The 23,407-nt window shown below is 43.5% G+C and overlaps 1 protein-coding gene across 2 annotated transcripts; it reads right to left on the bottom strand.

Moving 5' to 3' along the window:
• Positions 1-3,845: 3,845 nt before the first annotated feature.
• Positions 3,846-23,396, bottom strand: SCPEP1 (serine carboxypeptidase 1). Of its 2 annotated transcripts, XM_071573932.1 has the most exons (13): positions 23,266-23,395; positions 22,129-22,274; positions 21,178-21,267; positions 20,139-20,294; positions 19,679-19,753; positions 19,406-19,478; positions 19,041-19,078; positions 18,737-18,865; positions 17,353-17,437; positions 16,447-16,560; positions 7,008-7,145; positions 5,539-5,702; positions 3,846-5,418 (listed from the first exon to the last, which is right to left on the bottom strand). In XM_071573932.1, the coding sequence occupies exons 1-13, from the start codon at positions 23,324-23,326 to the stop codon at positions 5,353-5,355; spliced, it is 1,335 nt and encodes a 444-aa protein (XP_071430033.1). In that variant the 5' UTR covers positions 23,327-23,395; the 3' UTR covers positions 3,846-5,352. The 2 variants fall into 2 exon arrangements, with proteins under 2 accessions (XP_071430033.1, XP_071430035.1); XM_071573934.1 differs by lacking the exon at positions 7,008-7,145 and having other exon boundaries at positions 23,266-23,396.
• Positions 23,397-23,407: the final 11 nt, after the last annotated feature.

Here is a 23,407-nt window from a genome sequence, read left to right as displayed (position 1 = left end):
ACAAAAAGTTAAACAACAAACCTAGACATTTTGGGGAAGTGTTTCAACAAGCAAGAATCTTCCTTTGAAATTTTCTAGGTGCTGAAGTACCTCACATGGTAAAAGTTTCAGTGGTTTAATTTTACACAGTATGAATGCTCTTACTCAATTTTAACAGAACTCTTACCAGACTATGAATTAGGCACGACCACAACTCTGCTAGATGAGCCCAGCTAGACAGCAGCTGCACTCACCTCAAACACATTAATGCCTTATTTGTTTTGTTTACAACACACATCCTGCCCTCAGAGACAGTGGTCAGCAAGTATTAAGGACAGGCAGAGAATATTCCATTTGGAAAACAGCGTCCCTTAGTACAAACCACCATCTCAAATGGTGTGTTCTGGTTAAAGCAGGCTAATTTGGCTGTTATTTGCAACTGTAAAGCCTTGCTGTAGTTGAGGTTGTGCTCACAAACTACCTGTTCTCCCGAAGTTATTGCTAAAATGAACTAATCCTCTGTACGGGTTCACACAGAACCAAATCCACTGTGAATTGGGAGGATCAAACACGTGACTCCAAGTGCTGCCCTGGTGTTCCCAGGGATGGCACCAGCAGCTCAGATGCCAAGGCCAGAGTGTTCCCGTGGCATTTGGAGGTCTCCTTACTCCACCGAGTGGCCAGTCATCCCACTGCACTCTGGCACCAGCCCAGGGAATGCACCGCTGGCGAGGTGAGGCTGCTGCGGCTGGCAGGAAAAACAATACATAAGACAGAGGTGAAGGAATATTATGGGATAAAGCTTGCTTTCTCCCTCTTTCCACAAGTCCCACAGTCCTCCAAATGACTCTTTGGTACATTCCAGAAACTTGCCTGATGCCTTAGGGAAAGGACCTGTGTGGGAGCTCCAAGCAGTTGGGCAGAAGCACATTTCCCTCAGATTAAAACATGCAATGGCATCTGGCAGCCTCTTGAAAGCAATGAAATGTTTAAAACTCCACGACCCAGTGTAGTAGCTACAGCCAGGCTATTTTCAACTTCTGCCCCCAACAGAGCTGTCAAGTGACACACTGACATTCCTCTCTGGCTCTAACAAGCAAACCACATTAACAGACCTAAGTCACAGAAACTTGAAGAGCATTTTTACCCCCTTTCTCTTCCTCAATTTATTAAAAAATAAATTATTCATCTATAAAATCATCTATTCATCTGTACAGACCGAGGATGCACCAGCCAGTGTATTTTTTTTAGCCTAAATCACCCATAACACAGCATATGAAATGTTCAAAGTTCTATCTTATTCCTTCACGTAAAGTTTCTCCAATTTGGTTTATTTTGTCCTATCCATGATGGACTAAACATCTAAATAAAAACGTTGCATCTGCAGTTTTACTAGAGGTGGCTACAGGAATGTAGTTCCCAGATACTGCTGTATTTAGCAAGGAGAAATGGGACAGAGTAGTAAAATTAAAACATCATACACCATAGATGCCAATACCAAACAGTCATCACTTGTTGTGTCTCCAAACAGACCGTGTGAGATGAGTCCAGTTGGCTGACTAGGGAGAGATAAAAGATAGAATAAAAATATTTATACAGGAGAAAGTAGGTGCAGCATCATCACTGTGCCCATCCAGGGACCAGGCTGGCTGTGGCACTAACGGTGAGGAGCAACAGGCTGCTTCAAGCTTGTAGAGAAAAGTGTTCCTGAAAAGGACACTTTGGGAACATAGAGGCAACTAGAAAAGCACCTTAACCAGGCTGGTACTAGCAGCCTTTGTAATTGCCTTTGAAAATGACTGTGGTAGGCATTATCAAATCTACTGACTGCAGCTTGCAGATGGAATTATTCCAGTTGTGTCTTATGCTTGGATGATTCACAGCACTTTAAAACTGACACAACCCTGGTCAGAACAGTATCTACCTGTAAAACCACTGCATTAGGCTATTCATACTAACACACCTCTACTCCTGCAGGTATGTCCAACATAGTTCCCCCTACCCTAATCACCGATGATAAAGAAAAAAGGCTGCCCCAACCAGTGGCCAAATGTTACATTTGTTCTTCCATAAGAGCTAAAGCTCCTCAACTACCAAATCTATTATATGGGAAAAGCCAAAACCAGGTTCAGAGAAATCTTTTGAGGGTGAACTCAACTCTATTCAAATTTACTGTTCCTTCATTGCTGTTTGTGGGCCAGATAATTTACTGCTCCTTTCCTGAATCCCTTCTGGAAAACCATGAATATATCCCAGAGTTCAGAAGTGATGCAGATTGTGCTGCCATACAGCAGAATATTTACAGGGTAACAAACACAACATGACAATGAAGAAGTGTTCCAAGATTTCCATCTTGCCTTAGCACACATTCTTCTTTTGTTGTGGCTTTGAAAGAAACTTGTAGATTTCTTTCTTTGGCTTAGAAAAGGTAGATTATTATAGAAAGCCAAAACTCTTCTTGCTGAAGCACTAGTGCTGAATCATTCATTTTTAACAGATTTGTTTCTATGAAAATTATTTTCACCTGATGGTGAGTAAAATAAAGTCAGTGGCTGTCAGGCTACCTATGCAATCAAGGCCTGCAGCTGCAGAGGATGAAATACAAATGTTGGACTGTTTTCACTGATCCATCACCTGTAAAAAATCTTATTAATATTTAGAACGACTCACTCTAATGGATTTGCCAAGTGACTGCTCTTATCTGGAAATGACATACTGCATGAAATCCAAATGGACAAAGTATGTCACTGCTAATCAGATACACAGCAGGACTTGAAACCCTTTCAAAGCATCTGCAAGACAGGTGACCTACCTTTGTGATAATGGAGAGCTGTGACACACCAGTTACAAAGCCTTTGGTGAGACAAAAGGAATCTTCCCTGATATTAAAGGGTATCTGCTTCTTGCTGTTAGCATTTAAATGGACACTATTTAAAGGCCTGTCTCCATAGCCAAGTCTTTTTATTCTAACATGTTTAGATTTGTCATAGGCCCTAAAAACAAGAAATCACCATCACCAGCCTTCTTGAAACCATCTTTTTCCCTCACAAGTCATCTCTTTGCCAACTGAAAAACCTACAGAAGCTAAAACAAAGCAGGACAAGAAGCAGATGTCTCAGGCCTATGACTGAGCACAAGCTTCAGGCAATGTGAATCAACGTGCCATTTGATAGAGAAGTGTAAGAACAGCACTTAGTGCTGCTTTCTTCTCAGTTCTTTTCCTCTAGCAAGCCCTACAGTATTACTTGTTTAGGCATAATGCAAAATATTGTACAGAACAGGGGTGAGGACAAGCCAACTCAACCTGCAGTTGTGGTTTAACCCCAGCCAGCAAACAGGCACCACACACTGCTCGTGAGAGAACCTGAGGGGTAAAAGTGAGACAACTCATGTGTTGAGATAAAGCCAGTTCAAAAGGTAAAGCAAATGCTGCACACACAAGTAGCTCAAAACAAGGAATTCATTCACCACTTCCCATGGGCAGGCAGGTGTGCAGCCATCCCAGGAAAGCAGGGCTCCATCACATTGTTAATGGGGAAGAAACACTGCAAGTCTGTATGCCCCCCTTCCTCCTTCTTTCCCCACTTTCAGGGCTGGGCGTGGCACCACATGGGCTGGGATATCCCCTGGCTCAGCTGTCCTGGCTGTGTCCCCTCCCAGCTCCTTGTGCCCCCTCAGCCTTCATGCCGGGGTGAGGAGCAGAACATGCCTTGATGCTGTGCCAGCATTGCTCAGTGACAGCCACAACATCCCCGTGTTACCAGCACTGTCCCCAGCACAAACCCAAAACACAGCCCATACTGTCTACTACACAGAAAATTAACTCTGTCCCAGCCCAAACCAGCACACTGTCCAGGCCAAACATGCTGATTTGCTCGGTGAGTTATTTAATCACATTCCAAGAATACAGATATGCACTTTTACACACTTCTAGCATCCTCCTCTTGGTTCATCTAAAAAGCCAAGAGAGATATGATTCTCAAGCAGTGAAATCAATGGGATGCTGAAGAGATCAACCAGACCTATTTATTAAAACAAGTGTTTAAAAAAATAAATCTGGATTTGCATTACTGAAGTTCTCAAGAATACAGTTCAAGGAGAGAACACAAAAAAGGAAAGCCATTATTAGGTGCCAACACTGCAGCTGCTGGGTGATTGCGTATGTTTATGTAGCACCATGCATCAGTGCCTGCTAAGCCAATGCTACCAGGCATTTCATGACAGTTCCAGCTGCTGAAGTAATTGAAGGGTTGCTATTTATTTAGTTTCCTGACAGCTGGAACGAGTTGTTATGCCTCTTATCAGACACCAATAAACACCAGCCACTTTGTGTTCCAGAGCAGAAGTCAAATGATGTCTGACCATGTACTATATATAAAAAATATGTTTTCAAAATAATAGGTCTCTGCAAGACTTAAAAAAAATCTTTAAAAAATATAGATCAAGATTTTATATATTCTTCTTTTAAACACTGCTGTTATCTCTCAGAATTATGCTGTTATTGTTCAAATAATGCTCCTTTTTCCACTCTTCAGGCTAAACCCAGAAGGTTTAAGAGGCTTCTGTCTCTTAGGATTCTTTTCTGTACAAGGGGGTATTAACAGGGCTCTTGCCTCAGGATATGGGAAGGCAGGAATTCCCGCTGGATGTGCTTGAGGTGTTAAGGCTAAAGGCAAAGTTTGAGTAACAGTTATTAAAGAGAATGAAAACAAGAAACAAATGGCCACATCAAAAAGGTCAAATCCTCCCCTGGGGGGTGTTTTTCTCTCTCAACAACACAGGAAGCCCAAAGAATCCTGAATCCTAACTCAGGCACCTCATCAAGATGAGATGAACTGTGATTCTTGTAGGGCAGGTCCTCTATCCTGGTGTCTCCATGTCTTCAGCTTGTAATCCAGTCAGGTGACTCAAGCAAAGGCCTGAGGACAAAGGAACATTCCACATCCTCATGAAACAGGTCAGCTCTCCAAGAGGAACACAAAGCAAATCTATCAGGGTCAAATCAGTTTTAGTCTTGGTGTGTGGACAGACAAGGGAGCATTCGGGGAAGGGCAGCTTTTTACAAGAGCACAAAATCCTTCCAAGTCAAAGGCAAAGGCTCAGAGTTACTTCTTTGTGACAGTGGACTTCCCCCTCTGGGAGAGTCATTTATGAAAAGTATTAAGGCAGCAAATCACAGCTTAAAAATTCAAAAGCAACAACTCAATCAAGGAAAAACATGCCTCTCCATGAGTGCTTGTGCACTTTATCAGAAGATCAGAAAGGCTATGTGTCCAGACAGCCATCATTCCTTCTTCGGCTTCTGATGCTGAACTCACACTCCCCAGGAGCCCTAGGGCTGGGCAGGAAGCCAGACCAGCTGGGCTCCTCTTCCTAGAGCTGCTGCTGGGTCACCATCCTGAGCATTTTCAGTGCCATTTCTCCCTGGTCAGATGGTACCTAGCACAGAGATAAGCACATGATAAGCAGCTGCCATAAGGAAGCAGACAGCAGCCATATAAACTTCTTCAGCTTTCTTGCTGTTATGGTGCATCACACCCCAAGAAGTTCATCATTTACCATATGCCCGGCCTTGAGAATCCAGAAGAAAGCCAAGTTCTCATAGGCCTTGTAGAAAGCAGCCGTCTCCATGGATTCTGGGCACACATACAGGGCCTTCCACCTTTTCTGGCTGAACTGGGCCAAACCAGGCCATTTCAGTTTCCGAATCCATGCTTCCTGGCCTGGGGGAGATAAGAGGGTTTGATTACAGATACTGACACAACAACTTGGGATCCAGTTCAGCTGGATGCCCTTGTACCAATACAGCAGAGTTGGCAGAAACTCTCCATGTGCTCAGGTTCTAAAGACAATTATGCTACACCTTGGGAAACAATCAAGGCTGGTTCAGGACAAGCTGGGACAATGGAGGGAGAAGGGAGAAGCAAACACTGAAGGTGTGTATGAAATGGACTTATGATTGCATAAGTTAAGCATGTGCCTCTTAGAGGCTCTGCAGCCCTAGAAATTCCAACGTATTTTGCTTTACTCCTCAAATACCTTGAATGTCCTGCCAAGGAGAAGGATCACCAAGTCCCCATCTTGGAAATCAAGAGACAATGGTTCTCTGTTTGTTAGACACTCATTGAGAAGAGCCTGGAAAGGCTTTCTGTTTTCAGGTGCTGCTATAAAAGGTGGATGTCAGGACAGAAAAAAGACCAGTTCCAAGACACCAAGGGTGACAAAGCTTTAGCCCACCTCTGAACTACTGTAAGAATTTACATGTTAACTGCAGCTCAATTTTACCTCAAAATGTGACAAACTGGAGCACCACTAACTGCCAGTGTGTTTTGACAGCCTAAATAGTGTTTCCTGGATTTATTGATCGCTGTGTTGTTCATGAAGGGCATCTGAATATCTAAGTGGCCAGAGACAGACAAAAAAAAAGCTTTACACAACACAGGAAAGTGTTTACGTGGTCTGTGATTGCAGACTATTTATCTCAAAAGAAAAGGTGAGTGGAGGGGAGCAGGGCAGTCTTGCAGCAGGAGGCACTTCAGGAGCACTTGGCCTGGCTCCCAAACTGCCAGTGGGCCAAATCTGCATCTTACAAGCAACAAGGGACAAACAAAGCCCAAAATGTGCAGAAGCCTACATGTTACTGAGAGCAAGTGTGACTGCTCTTCAGCTGCACCTCCCTCATTAATTACCACCATTCTTGGTTCATGAATGAGCACACACACACATGCACATATATGCATCTGGCTATCCAGAAGACTTAAGTGAATGATTAGCTTCACTGGAACAAGCCGTTACTGATTTTGCAGATTCATCTCTCAACAGCACAATGGAGGTAAAGGATTTGCCTCTCTCAGAGGGATATAAGCAAAGCATACTAAAAGCCACTTATTTATGACTGTAACACTTAAGTACTGCAGTTAGACAGAAGGTTTGCATAAACTGGAGAAATCTAGGTACCAATATACTGGCAATTTCACATTCTACTCATCACATGTTCTGTCCCCAACCCTAGGCAAGAAGTTCCTTACCCATGGTGTCAACAATGAGATCCAGCTGCCCATTATAGACTGTAACATTAACATTAGCTGCCAAAAGCTGATCAACAATATCAATGACAGGTTTCATGAAGTCCTCAGCCATGTTCTCAAAGACCTGTCGGGACTGACCTGGTTGGAACCAGAGAGACAAATTTTAACTGATGAAGGATGTCATTCCCAAGCTGGGCTAAAGGTTCTAAAATGGAGTTCACAGCACCATAAAAACCAGTCCTAGCCCAATCCTAGCCAGTGATTTATCAGTCTGAGGAACCAAAGAGGACCAGAAAGCAGCCAGGCTCCCACTGGAGCTCAGAGACAGCACTGTAGCTCCTGGTTCCTATTTACACACACAGGGTGCTGGCATCAGCCCTTTAAACCTTTCTTTCTCTTTCAGATCCTCTCTTCCACATAATGCATCATTACATGACACCAGACCTTTGGCAGAGAAAAACTGACAGGAATTTCAGCAGGACTCCATGAAAGACAAAAACCGGCTGCTGAGATACAGAGGCTTTTCCTCCCTCCCTCCCTCTGTATTTTTAGTTACTTGGCTAAAGACAGATACAAGGAGCAGAACTGGAACCAGAAGCACATCTGCTACCATAGGCCTGCCCCAGGACATCTTCATTCCTGGGAATAAGTCCCCTTCTTGTTACAAATATATTTGTAAATCTAACTGTGGAAGTAGTTATGCTAAGGTTTACGGGGTTTAACTGGGCCTGTGGTGAGGTAACTTGAAACAGTAGTGGGGGCCCAGAAACTATTGGGAACTTGCTAGGAACAGCAGAACAATAATTAAAGCGATTAGTGAAGTAAATAGAACCTGAGGAAGAAAACAAACTGTTGCTTAAAGATAAGATTAGAATCAACATATGTAAGGGGTTTGGTGATGGGGGCCTAATTAACCAGAATCCTGTGTTAGACGAGCGTGGTAGATTTTTAACCCTTGGAGACGGACATCAATTGTATACATATAACCTATGTAACTGATTTATGAACGAGACCGTGTGTCTTTGTGCACGTACAATGCTGTAGAAAAAGTATAAAAGCTGTCTTCGAGAACGGCTCGGGGAATCCTGGCTTAGGACAGTAGTCCCCAGGTTTCCCGGGCCCAGCAAATAAAGCACCGCATAAACTGATACTCTGTCGGTTTGTGTTTCTGTGAACGGGCAACAGTTTTCTGGCGCCCAACGTGGGGCTCCGAGGGTTGCTGGGGCGGTTCGCGTCCTGATCCACTCCAAGCCGGCACCGAGCAGTTTCCTCGGGGAGTCATCAGTTCGTGCCCGGCCCCGCGCCCGTCGGACAACTACATAGAGGTGAGCCCGAAGGTGCTTTATTTTGAAAGGGGGGTGGCTTTATTCTGAAAGGGGGTGGTAAGATTGGTTGGTTGGTATTGGAAGCCTAGGCACCGGCCGTAAGACACGTACATAGAATTCGTGCAGGTCCGGTACTTGCCATTCGGTAGCGACTAGAATTGGCAAGTTGGGGATATAGGTTGGTGGTTAGTCGCAGCGTCGTACGTGTTTCTGTTATATATGTTGTCATTCGGGAGCTGTGGGATAATGTCTTCTAACGATAAGGATATTCCCGAGGATTCCCCTCTCGGGTGTTTGTTGAAGCACTGGAAAACGGGGAATTTTGAACAAACTATGAAGAAAAAGAACTTGATTGATTACTGTAATCATGTTTGGCCAGAATATGAAACGGGGGGAATGCAATGGCCGCGGAATGGTACAATGACTACGGAGATTATCGCCCCTTTGATGGGTTTCTTAAGGGAAAATGATAAATGGGATGAGATACCTTACTTAGATTTGTTTTATCATTTAAAAGGAAAAACTGAATGGTTAAAAGAATGTGGTATGCTGGTTTTGGAAACTATTAATAATGAATGTGTGGGTTGTAAAGAGCGAAAGTTGCGCTTTATTGAGCCCCCGGAGGAAGATGTGTCGTTGTTGGTCTCCCCTAGTGCACCTCCGTGTCCCTCTCTTGAAAGCCTTAAAATAGGAAAAGGAAAGACCTCTGCTCCCTCCTCTTCAGACGAAGAGTCGGAGCTAGATAATAGGGGTGATGTACAAAGAACCCCATTAGCTGGACGCACACGCCGGGGAAGGCAAAAGGGGAAGGAGGGGGACGTGCGGCCTAAATTGATGGCACCTCTACGGGAGGCGGTGGGGGCAGATGGTGGAAGGGTTATAGTTAAGGTCCCGTTTTCACCTAGCGATTTGATGATTTGGAAACAGTCAGCCGGAGCTTATCGGGAGAATCCGGAGAAGGTTGCACGGGTAGTAAAAATGGTTATTAAGGCGCAAACACCAGACTGGAATGACCTCCAAGTTCTGTTAGATACTCTTATGGATTCTACTGAAAAGGAGATGGTGATGAAAGTTATGACTGACCGGGCTAGGGACATGATAAGGGCTCAGGTAACCCATAGTACGGTTAATGAGTTAGTGCCGAGGGATGACCCAGGATGGAATCCTAATACAGCCAGGGGATATGAGGCGCTTAAGGCATATCAGGAGTTGTTGGTTGAAGGAATTCGAGATGGCATTCCTAAAACAATGAATTGGTCGAAATTGTATTCGGTTCGGCAGGAGAAGGGAGAATCTCCGTCGGCATTTTTGGAGAGGTTGAAGGATACGGCTCGAAAATATACTAACTTGGATGTAGAATCAGAACCTGGTAAACTTCAGTTGGCTTTAATATTTATGGGACAGTCTCAGGAGGATATTAGGAAAAAGCTGCAAAAATTAGAAGGAGAAGAAATGCGGAACTTAGAAAAGCTGTTAGAGGTGGCATGGAAAGTATATAATAATAGGGAAAAGGAGACGACAAAGAAGCAGCAGGCAGGTATGTTGGCAGTATTGAAGCAAGCGACAGGGGGAAATACAGGAAATTTTAGGGGTCGGGGCCGGAGCCGAGGGCGAGGCGGACTTGGAAGGGGTGGCTTCGGCAATCAAGGGATGAATATGCGCGGGATGTTGGGACCTAATCAATGTGCCTTTTGTAAGGGATTTGGACATTGGAAGAACGAATGCCCGCTCAGCCAAGGAATGCAAATGGGTGGCAGTTCTTTGCCCGGGGTTAACTTGGTCAGTGCTGTGGGGAATGGAATGAATCCATTTGCAAATAATCCACAAAGTGTCGCTCAGGCACTGATGATGGGAAATACTCAAACTCAAAGCTGACTAGACCAGGATCTTAAGGTGGTCATGGAAATAGAGGGGGAGCCGGTAGAATTTAGGGTGGATACTGGGGCTAGTTATTCGGCAGTAAACGAATTACGGGGAGTTTTGAGTGAATCGAAAGTACTGGTTGTTGGGGTGTCTGGGGAGGTGGAAGAAAGGCCATTCCTGCGGCCGCTTGATATTAAATTTGGGGGGAAGGAATTTGATCATCAATTTTTATATATGCCGAACAGCCCAGAGTCACTACTTGGAAGAGATTTGCTTTCGGTTTTACAAGCAAGAATAATATTTGATAAGGATAGGGTAAAATTGGAAATACCAGAAGAAAACTTAGCAAAAATGTTTATGATTAAGGAAGTAGAACCAGAGACGATACCAGAGGTGATAGAGCAGGCTGTGACTCCGTGGGTTTGGGAGACGGGGATCCCTGGTAAATCGAAAGCGGCTGAGCCGGTAGTAGTAAAACTGAAGGAAGGAGCGCAACCGGTAAGGGTGAAACAATACCCAATAAGGCTTGAAGCAAGAAAGGGAATAGCTCCAATGATTGATCAGTTTGTGAAATTGGGAATATTAAGGGAATGTGAATCAGAATATAATACCCCTATTTTTCCAATAGTGAAGCCAAATGGAAAATACAGACTGGTGCAGGATTTAAGGGCAGTTAATGCAATCACTAAAGATATATATCCTGTGGTAGCTAATCCGTATACGCTGTTAACATCTGTCTCTGAGAAATTTCAGTGGTTTACGGTAATTGACTTGAAAGACGCCTTTTTCTGCATACCCCTGGCACTTGAGAGTCAGCACATCTTTGCATTCGAATGGGAAAATCCAGACACGAGACGGAAGTGCCAACTGACTTGGACCAGACTGCCTCAAGGATTCAAATCGTCACCTACTATATTTGGTAATCAGCTAGCCAAAGAATTGGAAGAATGGAGAACTACTCAGGTAAAAGATTCACCTTTTTCATATGTAATTCTACAATACGTAGATGATATCTTCCTGGGAGCCACAGAACGAGAACTCTGTTGTAAACTGACTATTGATCTATTGAACATGTTGGGGCAAGCGGGATACCGAGTTTCTAGGGAAAAGGCACAGTTGGTAAAACAGAAAGTTATCTACCTGGGTTGTGAAATTTCCCAAGGCATACGTAGATTGGGAACGACCCGCATAAAAGCAATCTGTGACATTCCAGTGCCTCGTAATCACCATGAGTTAAGATCCTTCCTAGGAATGACTGGATGGTGCCGGCTGTGGATCCCTAACTATGGACTAATGGCTAAACCATTGTATGAGGCTGTAAAGAAGCAGGTGTTTACCTGGGAGCCAGCAGAAGAAAAAGCGTTTCAAAAATTGAAACAAGCCCTTAAGGAAGCGCCGGCCTTGGGACTGCCCGACCTGACCAAGGATTTTCAATTATATGTGCATGAGAAACAGCAGCTGGCGTTGGGAGTCCTCACCCAGAAACTGGGGTCGTGGAAGAGGCCGGTGGGGTATTTCTCTAAACAGCTGGACGCAGTGAGTAGTGGTTGGCCGGGGTGCTTGAGGGCGGTAGCAGCTACCGTGATACTGATACAGGAAGCTCGCAAATTGACTTTGGGAAAACATATGACAGTCTATGTGCCCCACATGGTGATTACTGTGTTGGAACAAAAGGGGGGACATTGGCTCTCCTCAAGTCGTATGCTCCAATATCAGGCCCTGCTAAGGGAGCAGGACGATATCGAATTAAAACTAACCAACCACCTTAACCCGGCAGAATTTTTATTGTCTACTCAGGAGGAAGGGAAATTGGAGCACGACTGTGTCGAAGTGATTGAACAGGTTTATGCCAGTCGCAAGGACTTAAAAGATGAACCATTACCGGACCCTGACTGGGAACTATTCACAGACGGATCCAGCTTTGTGGAAAACGGCACCAGGTATGCTGGATATGCAGTGGTCACCCTGCGACAGACAGTGGAAGCAAAAGCACTACCACCGGGTACCTCAGCGCAAAAAGCTGAAGTTTGGGCTTTGGTGCGAGCTCTAATTTTAAGCCAAGGAAAAAAGGTGAACATTTGGACCGATTCTAAGTATGCCTTTGGAGTAGTGCATGTGCATGGAGCCCTGTGGAAAGAGCGTGGACTGCTTAATTCACAGGGGTCTTCGATAAAACATCGAGAAGAAATCCTCCAGTTGTTGGAAGCAATTTATAAGCCTACCGCAGTAGCAATCATGCATGTTAAAGGGCATCAAAACGATTCGGGGAAAGAATTTCAAGGTAATCAACAAGCAGACCAGGTGGCACGCCAGGTTGCCCGGGAAGTATGGACTCAGATGGCATTATTACCAACCCGGGAAAACCCTGCTGCATCTTATATGGAGACAGTGCCTCATTATTCTCCAGAGGACGAGAAACTTGCACAAATGATGTGTGCACGGAAGAATATCAAAGGATGGTATGTAACCCCTGTTGGTCAAGTGATACTGCCGGTAAAAATCATGAAGCAGGTGCTTGAAGTGGAACACAATAAGTGCCATTGGGGTGCAGAGGCGTTAGTAAAATTTTTAAGGAAAGAAATATTCTCAAACCAGATGTTAACATTAGCAAAGAGGATCAATGCCATGTGTGCGGTATGTATTAAAAACAATCCAGTGGTAAGGAAACAGGTAAAAATGGGTATAATTAAAGTGGGGCCACAGCCTGGGGATTATTGGCAGGTGGATTTTTCTGAGTTTCCTAAAGCCCAACATTTTAAACATTTGTTGGTTTATGTGTGTACCTTTTCAGGATGGCCAGAGGCTTTTCCCTGCAGAACTAATCAGGCAAAGGAGGTGGTTAAAACGTTGTTAAAGGAGATTATTCCGAGGTTTGGAGTGCCTTTAGGAATTTCATCAGATAGGGGACCCCACTTTGTGGCTGGGATTGTTCAGGATCTTTCCAGAGTTTTGGGAATTTCCTGGGATTTACATACCCCTTGGAGGCCTCAGTCTAGCGGACAGGTAGAACGGATGAATCAAACATTGAAAAATCAAATTACAAAAATTTGCCAAGAAGCAGAAATCCAATGGCCGCAGGCATTGCCTTTAGCTCTGCTAAGAATCAGAATTAAACCCAGGGAAAGGGTGGGAGTTAGCCCATATGAGATTTTGTATGGGAAACCCTATCATGCTGCTACATATCAGGGGGACCCTCATTTAACTGGGGATCAAATGTTGCTTAATTATGTTTTGGCTCTGAATAAAACTCTTACAGCAATCAGAGGGACGTTGCAGTGGAATCGGCCTTTACCCCTGGAGAATCCAGCACACGATATTCTTCCGGGTGACCAGGTGTATGTGCGAAAGTGGTCTGAGGAGCCGTTGAAGGAGAGATGGGACGGACCTCACCAAGTGATTATGACTACATATACCGCCGTCAAGGTTCAAGGGATCGACAACTGGATCCATTACACCAGGGTGAAAAAGGTTCCTCTGAAATGGACAGTAGAACCACTGTCACCCACCCGATTAATATTGCGAAGTCAGTCCTAATATTGTGGTGGTGGATTGTTCCAGTGGGAGGGGTGGTAACGGTTGAGGTTCCAAGATCTTATGTAACTGTACGTGAAGGGAACGCTGTCAATCTAACTTGTTTATTTATTTGCGATCAGAGAGTTGGTTTCCGAGAAATTAAAGCTAGATGGAAGGCTCGATGGGATGGGGCCGATGACGATCAAGAATTGACTTCAAAATTGACTTGGGATGAAAGGATGCGAAGGGGCACTTCTATCATGCATATACCGAAAGCTACAAAAATGTGGACGGGACACTATACATGTACAATAACAGTTCAAAGTAGTAGGGACCAGGGAAATGTAGAGTTACGGGTGATAGGTTCCTCTGATCAGGAACCTGTCACTGACTCCCCGAATTCAGGGGTAGGTTGGGAAAAGGAATATGGACATCGTGAAAACTTAGTGATAGGTCTAATTAGAGATTTTGGTTTGATACAAAATGTATCTCAGATTACCGCCTGTTTACCTATTCCCCGGACTGCAAGTGATCCTATTCCGTGGGGGATAATCCCCGTAACTGTTATGCCATTATCAGGCAAGAATTTTTCATGGACATGTCATAAAGTATTTGGAAAAGTACCTCGACCAGAATTGAAAGGGGCTGATATATGTTTGACTAAACGGGTAATGACAGAAACAGAGTGCAAAAGGAAACCTACGTATTATGTATGGCAAAGGGACACAGGTAGATGTTATATCGAACCCCCTTTTGATGAACCCTGTGATCACGCCCGTACTGGGGCACCACGACAAAATATAAAATGGGAAAAACAACAATATACTATAGAATGCCGGAATGTTACTCATGATGTTGATATCTGGAAAAAATGGAAAACTACTTGGGGTTCTAGTATTTCGGAGCATTATAGCTATATTGGCAAGGTGCAGTGGTGCATACAGTGGACAGGAACAGAAGATCAGTCACACCTAAAGGTTTTTACCACTGAAACCTCTTCCAGGTATTTTCATACGCAGCTAGAAGAATGGAATTGTACCCAAGTATTTACATGCGACACTCCAGAGGATCAGATAGGACTTGTTCCCGTAAAAATGGTATTGAAGTGGGGATGTGAGTGTAGAGGATATAAACATTATATTACTATAGAACAGGAAGAGAAGGCTGTTAATTGTAAATACTCAACTGTACATAGCCCGGGAAATTTAGTATGGGTACTAGGACACGGGCAGTGGACAACTCACTTGCCCTTAGATGGACTGATTACACAAATTACTTTAGGAATTCCTACATTATGCCCTTTTTGGAAGGAATCAAAATTAACTAAGGAAGAAAAACAACTACGAAGTAGACGAAGTGTGGATCAGGATTTGCAGGATTTAGGATTAGATAAAGAAGGTTGGCATGAACCCTCAGGGGGAGTTAAATTTGGGTGGGCTCTAGAATCTTTGTTTGCACCAGTTGCCTCCTATCGGAATAGGGAGATGTTGTATAAATTAATGGGTCAAACTGAAAGATTGGCAGCGGTAACCAGGAAAGGATTCAAAGCTATAAATATCCAATTGCAGGCTACTTCTAGGATGACTTTACAGAATAGAATGGCTTTGGACATGATACTTCTCAAAGAACACGGTGTTTGTGGGTATTTGCATGGTAGAAATGAGCACTGCTGTATACACATCCCTAATGTTACTCAAGATGTCGAGAATGACATTCGTCAATTGGGACAAATCGAAAATAAGGTACGTGAGGTAAAAGAAGAAGCAGAACATAACTGGATTGGACAAATCTTTAGTTCCCTAGGAATCCAGGTCTCTGGTTGGCTCTCCTCGATTATACAGTATGCAATATCAATCGTAATAATTGTTGTGGCAGTTTTAATTGTTTATAAGTGTCTTTTAGGAATGATTCTAAAAGAAAGTCAGCACACACGCCAAGTAATCAAGGCTGTCACTCGGAAAGAAATGATTATACCGGGAGCTTTGAATCCTAATATGTCAGCTCCTCCGCCCTATTCGGAGGCAACTATTTGAATGATTGAGCATCCTTGCGAAAAAGAAGCTCGAAGGATGCTCAAAAGGGGGGAGTTGTTACAAATATATTTGTAAATCTAACTGTGGAAGTAGTTATGCTAAGGTTTACGGGGTTTAACTGGGCCTGTGGTGAGGTAACTTGAAACAGTAGTGGGGGCCCAGAAACTATTGGGAACTTGCTAGGAACAGCAGAACAATAATTAAAGCGATTAGTGAAGTAAATAGAACCTGAGGAAGAAAACAAACTGTTGCTTAAAGATAAGATTAGAATCAACATATGTAAGGGGTTTGGTGATGGGGGCCTAATTAACCAGAATCCTGTGTTAGACGAGCGTGGTAGATTTTTAACCCTTGGAGACGGACATCAATTGTATACATATAACCTATGTAACTGATTTATGAACGAGACCGTGTGTCTTTGTGCACGTACAATGCTGTAGAAAAAGTATAAAAGCTGTCTTCGAGAACGGCTCGGGGAATCCTGGCTTAGGACAGTAGTCCCCAGGTTTCCCGGGCCCAGCAAATAAAGCACCGCATAAACTGATACTCTGTCGGTTTGTGTTTCTGTGAACGGGCAACATTCTGAGCCACAAGGGTAAAACAATAGAATGTGACCAATTGGTACAGGATCTTCCTACAGGCTGCAATACTGTGAACAGCAGTAATGGCCTCAATTAGGTGCACCCCAGCAGACAGGACAAGTACCTCCCCATTTCACACAGTCAGGAATAATCTTCAGCTTCTTCCTGATGGGTCCATTCATCAGTTCATCCAGGCTGTTCTTGTGCATCTTTCTGACATGGCGCTGGTAAAGTCGCACTGGAAAAAGAGAGAACACATTCTGATCAGTGGCACATCCAAGACAATCATCCTACACAGATAACAATTTTCAGTGTTACAGTCATGGCCAACAAACCCCTTTGCTAATGAAAACACAACACCACTGAGTGAGATTTGCTTGTTTTCACTAGAAAACACTGAAGTCAACCCTTATTTAGGTCAGGGGACGATGTGGGAGGAACCCAACCATCCATGTCTCCTTTTGGCTAACACAGCACTTTTTCAGGAGTTCAACTTCTGCTTTAGCCACTTAGTACAGACACCATTTCTTCACAAAAAAACAGTTATTTTTGAGCTGCAATGTTTTACTTTTGGGAGTGAACTTCAGCCTGACTGAAGAAGCCAATAGAAAGAGATAAAGAGCCTGAAAGAAACTCTTCATGTGTGTTTTTCACATTGATGCACAAACATCATGGAGCAAAAGAGTCTAATTAGACTAGTTGTATTGATGAGACATTTCTGTGCCCTAGCTGGAAGACAGAAATGAAAGACAATAAGAGGAAGTAACTTAAAGGTGATAAAAATATGTTGCAATTACACTGACTGCTTCCTTGCTGTAATTTGTGCAGGATGCATAGGTGGAGGTGTAATCTGTAGGGTTGTTCCACATTCCTGTCTGTCTCTATGCAAGAGCAAACAAGTTTTGCTTAGAAGAACATCAACATCCATTTTAAGGATGTGCTAAACTGAGGCTTTTCACACCATCAGAGCTGATGGTATGTGAATGCAAACACAGGTCCTCAGAAGCTCAAGCATTTGAATACAACTTACCGAGATGGAGATTTTCTTCTTCATCTGATTTCACTTCTGGAACATCCTTAGTCATGATGTTATAGAAGTTCACATTGTCTGTGTTCTGAAAACACAAGGTAATTTCAGTAACACTAACAAGACCATTTCTCAGATATGCGGAACAGACTATTCTGAAAATAAAACAAAACAACAGAGAGAAGTAAATCCTGAAGAACCCTGTGACCTGCCACTTTACCAGCACTTCAGGAAGATACTTATGGAAAAACTTTGGTTCTTTTGTTTTCTTCAGTTGCTTTGAGAAGTGAGGAAGAGATTCCTCAAGCCTGTGTTGCTCACTCCTGAGTTGTGCCAGAGATACTATTCACTCCTCCAAAACAGAAGTGAAGCCACAGGAAGCCTTACATCCCACAAATTACTGTGGATTCTCATTACTCATTCCAGAGAGCTGCAGTGCCAGGTGATGCTTTCAGAGAGTCTCTACTGCCAGATCTTGTCTAGCCTGGTGTTGCCTCAACATCCTTCCAAACTACAAACCTCTAAAATCTAAAATGCTTCCTCAAGAGTGTGGTGATAGGTATAAGCCAACCCTCTTTTGGAACTGCTGGCATCTTGTGTCCAAGAATCAGCTCACAACAGCAACCCCAGAAGAACTGGGAAGCAGTGCCCCAGGGGAACCCAGAAGCAAAGCCTTCACCTACCAGCATCATCACAGCTGGGAGAAGACAGACTTGGAAAGAAAGGGAAAACAGGAGCCACAAGTTCCTTCCAAACATCATGAAGTAAAACTAAATACATGCAAGGTACTGTCAGTTATGAAACAATACCACCAAAAAAAAAAATCAAGCCCCAAAAAGAGGAAAAAAAAAAAAAAGGAAGTGGCTCAGGAAAGACAAGAGCAAAACTTTACCAATACTTTAAGCTGGAACTTGCTAAGTAACAAGATATGATTCACAGTAACAGAATATAGCTTGAGGTTGTTTTCCATCCTTTGCACCTATTGTAGTTCTTCAGACATCTGTGTTTAACTTGAAATTTGTGTCTTGCTGGATGCAGTTTCCAATATTCAAAGCTTTCATGGAGACATAGCTCATTTAATTTGAAACTGGATTCTCTGAAAATCAACAGGACTAGTTGCATGCTAACAATTAAGCAACTATTTAAATTATGTGCCAGACTGAAATCTCAATGCAATACAAAGCCCACGAGGACTGTCCTACCCACTGCCTCTCTCAATCACACGGTGGTGCACAGCAACACACAGCTCCCTTACATCAGCAACAAACACTGGCAAAAACGACTGGGCAGGAGAATTCATGCCAGCCCAGTGCTCCTAGAAGGATAACCTGAAATCATGTGCCTCCCCAGGCACCAGTTAGTTACTTATGCTGCTCAAAGATCTCACCTCTTCAATGACACCTTCAGCCTTGCCCCACAGCTCTGTGGCCAGCCCATACTGATTTTTATTTATTGCATCCATTATTTCTTTGGCAACAGCAGTCACCTCTGCTAGACCATTATCATCAAGGAGAGACTGCAAAACAAGCACAAAGGAGGACAGCTTTAACTATAATTTCACATTCATTTACTGCTAACAGCTTTCGAGGTTTCATTCTGGGTAAGAGGTAACCTTAAAATTCAAAGCCCATTTATACTTTATGGCAGCACAAGTGATCAGGTGAGGACCAAAATGTTAAGAAAGTACTTACAGTGCTGTAAAGGTAAGGCCCCCAAGACAGCACAGAGTCTAAAGAAACAGAACAGATTTCAAATGTTGAACTTCTTGACATATGATTTAACTTACTTTTTTTTTATTGTGGCAAAAATTTATGGAGATGAATTAATCAGTAAAAAGGTACTGCCAGCTCAGTTTAGCCCTGAGGTTTTGTACCAGAGAGAAGCCTCTTTACAAATCCTGCAACATCATTAACCCCCTAAGCATTAATCAGTGAAATTTACTCCCTTAAGGTAGGGATGGTATTTTTGACTTTAGGTACTGATGGAATGATTAAAACAACCAACAAAACAAAACAACAACAACAAATCACCCACAGTCTGAAGATTTTAAACGTACCCAAAGGAGAAATCCATGAGTCTCCAAGAGCAGTCCCCATAAAATTGCACTTTATGGTCCCTTTTTGAACAGCCTTGGTGAATACAGGGAAAAACGAACAAAAAAGCAGTTTTTACTTAGATATTCATGATTCTAGAATCCATTTCCTTTAAGTGAAAAAGCTAAGTAGCATTGTGAATTAGGTAATAGGGACAGCATGTTCCAGAAAATAAAAGGACTTGTACAACACCACGTTTTCAAGTGAAAAGCAAACTACATCCTCCAACTACTCACCTTGTGCAGCTCTAAAGCAATGCCAGCTGCCATTTTACCTCCATAAGACTCAGAAAATATGTAGAATGGGATGGTCTGGAGAAAGAGAAGGCACAGAAGGAACTTGTTGGGCAGAGGGCAGAAGATACCTCCTACCACCTCCCACATCCCACAGAACCCAGGCACTGGCTGGTCACCTCTCACTACCAAACACTCAGGATTTTTCTTACGCTTCTCAGATCACTCAACAGACAATAATCCATCCCAATCCTTGTCTAATTAATCCCAAATTCAAGCTACAACTTCTGATTTGTGCGAAGTAAGAGGCAGTGATGATACTTACAGAGTCCCACCAACCACCACCTACTGGCCAACACTGCCCATCTGGAAATACATTCACTACTTCCTCCTGAGTCCCACTTAAAAGCAAAAAAAAAAAAAAAAGAAAAAAAGAAGCCAAACAAGAATTCATTTCACTTACCTGGAATTCTGTTCTACATGTGAAGAATTCTCCAAGAAAAGCCATCATATCAGAAACTACCATGGTAAGGTTTTTGGCAAACAAGCTACAATCATCCACATAACTGAATCCAGTGCCCACAGGATTATCCACAAACAAGATACTGGCTGCCTGCAACTGTGCAAGCAGAAAGAAGGTGTATGAAACCTCAGTTCAGCCCCAGCAAAAAACTTAAGTTTTGATGGCACAAATGATTTACTGAGCCAGCAAACCTCTGAAGCTGAAAGAACTTGTAGAAAAATTTGGTGAAAGTTCAAAAGAGAGAATGGAACAGGTGAGACTTGTATGTCAGAATGTAAAACAGAAAAAAAAAGTGTTTTCTTCTAAAGAAAAGGTTTTTCTTTTGGGTTGCTATAGCCAATGCTATTGTTGTATAGTTACAACTATAAAAACAGCAGATCAACACAGAGCTGGCAGCAAAACTCACAGAGTTACAACTTAAGGTCTTTCAATTTGCCCAGTCTGCAACAAGAAACATCCAAAAACTCCCAGTGATCTAGGGGCAGGTCACTCTTATGATCTGGGGAACTCCAGACTTCTCTAGACTCAGCTCAGACCACAAATACATTTCATTAATTAAACTTCCATCTTCGTAGGCCGCTGTAATTTGTTTTCCCTTGAAGGCCATACTGGACCTGTAATTACAAACCATACATTTTGCACTGCCAGCCATCCAGAAACAGCTCTATGGCTGCACACAGTGAACCTGTGATCTGAAATAACACTTTCTACAATTTCCCTGCTCTCTGCTTCCCAGACATCTGCATTTCACAAATTCATGGAAGCCCAGACATATTCCAGTAAATCAAATGAATAGGTGTAATCTTCAGTTCTAAACAAAGTTATTCCTATAAGCCAATTTGTTAGCCACACTATTTTAAGATGAAATATAGTTCTACTGAACTTTAAGTAAAAACTGTTCTGTGTGGTTTTGCATAGCAATCATCTGCTTACACAAACATTTGCAATCAGTAATTAGAAGCTGAACTCTCTACTGTACCCAGGTTGTATTTCTTGGTTTCATTTCTTTGTCTAATGGACCAATCTCTTCAAAGTTCCCATATCCACAGCCTGAAGCTCCTGGACCTCCCTATGGGGAAACACCAAATGACAAAGAAGTTAAAAGGCAGCATGGCATATGACAGATAGAAGAAAAATAAAACTGAGCCAGTAAGTAGAATGACAGTGGGTAAGTTTATCAAAATGGCTTTTGCACTACATGTTAATTTGCAGAGCAGGCTCTCTTCCTCATCATTTGTTATGCACACACATCCCATTTCTGAAAGAAGAATTAAACAGAGAAGCAGTCACCCACTTGGAGAGCATCTGCAGAGCTGCACGTGAGAACAGTTTCAAAACCCTGTTTCCTGAATACTGAATGCAAAAGTTAGTGCTCTGCAGGGGTTTGTAAGTCATTAGCTTAACCAGCATGTGGATTTCATCCTGATGAAATAACCCACGAAGTGATTAAACATCAACTTCTGAAATGTACTGCTGGAGGTGACTGTGGAGAACACACCACTGCCTTTCTCAAACTGGGTTGAATGGCACCAGTCTCTAAGAGTCTCTCCTACTTGTTTCCATTTAGAAATCATTCTAAATCTCTGATTATTTTATCTGCTCTCTCTGAACATTGTTTAAATTACAGGCTCTCCAAGAAAGGAGCTGTGACACTACAATGCACCAAAATTACTACTGTTGTATGAAAGATAAGAACAACCTCTATTTCTGGAATTTAACTTGATGAGAGGTGAGCAGCTGAGGCCACCCCACAATTGCAGAATAACATCGTCATTGTTTCTTCCACACCTGAGCACCTCATTCACAAGGTGAGTCACTTAGAATTGGGCAATTTTCAATCCCATTTCTGAATGGCTGCAAGACACCAATCGAACTGAACTGGGCACAGATGGAAAGAATTATCACTTAGGTGTCTTTCAGCAAATCTTACCTGAAGCCACAAGACAAGAGGTAATTCTGTGAAGTCTTTGGTTGGGTTATTTGCATAGTAGAGCCACCAAAACATGTGGGCCTTATTCCGAACCTGCACATATCCCCACAGCTCTTTGGGCTCTTGGGACTGCCTCAGAATCACACCTTGGGGGAAAATAAAAATAAAAATCACCTACGTAGAAAAGCTCAGCTTTGGGCTTTCCACTACATCTGTTCCAAAACATTACATTTCAAACTTGGGTGTGGTAATTAGAAGTGCTTCCGTTAAAAAAAATTACTATAAGAAACCCACCTAAATTTGCACCCCCACCCACAGGTGAGTTATCAGCAATGAACGAGGCTAAGTGTGTAATTAAGAGCTTCCTTATCAGAACCTGGCGTTGAGCTGCCGCCGAAATAACAGCCCAATCGCTGGGGTAATTTGTTCTCTCAGGAAACACTTAAAAGTCTTTCCAAGGCCTGAGCCAAAAGCACAACCCTACTGGACACGATGGAATAAAACTCACACCAGCTTCGGGGTCAGCAGGGAGCACAGAATACCCCGAGCTGAATGGGACCCACAGGAACCATCGAGTCCACCATGAAAGGAATATCCCTTGGTGTTATCAACACCATGTTGGAATGATCCCAAAAACTCTGATCTGAGTGTCGAGGGAGATCAAATCACTTTACAGTCTCCAAGGACAGCAAATGCAGTACAGATATTTAACTGCATCCAAGATATATATATATTTATATTTATATATACATAAATATATATACATATCTATATATCTATATATCTATATATAGATATATATCTCCTAAAGTAAACAGAGCCAGTGGAGTCTGGTCACCTTAAGCAATCCGTCTATTGCCTGCCTAGGACAGGCACCCTCCCAGCACAGACCTTTGAAACTCCCTTCCGTATCTCCCGGGTCAGGGCAGGTGGCACTGGAGGAGCAGCAGCAAGGCTTTTCCACGCCACCGTGCCCGGGCTTTGGAGGTCCCACCGCCTCCTTCGGCCCGTCCCTCCCGACCGCCACCTCGGGCAGGTCCGCGGCGGGACGGCGTGGGCTCAGCGCGGGGCCTGCCCAGCCACGGGACGCGCTGTGCCCGGAGCCTGTCGCGCTGTTCCGTGCTGTCCCATCCATACCTGCCGTGTCCGCCGCCAGCAGCAGCACCGACAGCGCGGTCCGGACACAGACCGGCCCCATCGCTCCCGCAGGTCACGCGCGCCCGGACCGAACCGGCCCCGCCTCGACCCCCGCGCTCGCTCCGCCTCCCGCTCCACCTCC

The sequence above is a fragment of the Pithys albifrons genome, chromosome 19 (assembly GCF_047495875.1).
Source record: "Pithys albifrons albifrons isolate INPA30051 chromosome 19, PitAlb_v1, whole genome shotgun sequence".
Classification (NCBI taxonomy): Eukaryota; Metazoa; Chordata; class Aves; order Passeriformes; family Thamnophilidae; genus Pithys; species Pithys albifrons.
The sequence above is the reverse complement of the archived record's forward strand: the minus strand, read 5'-3'. Positions and strand labels throughout refer to the sequence as shown.

Excerpts from the sequence above, each read along its gene's own strand:
- SCPEP1 (XM_071573932.1), bottom strand. The coding sequence starts at position 23,326 with ATGGGGCCGGTCTGTGTCCGGACCGCGCTGTCGGTGCTGCTGCTGGCG. Across the intron at positions 18,866-19,040 it reads GGCCTTACCTTTACAGCACT|TCTCTCCTTGATGATAATGG; the intron begins GTAAGTACTTTC and ends CTTGTTTTGCAG. Across the intron at positions 7,146-16,446 it reads TGACTGTGTGAAATGGGGAG|GTCAGTCCCGACAGGTCTTT; the intron begins GTACTTGTCCTG and ends GGTTCCAACCAG.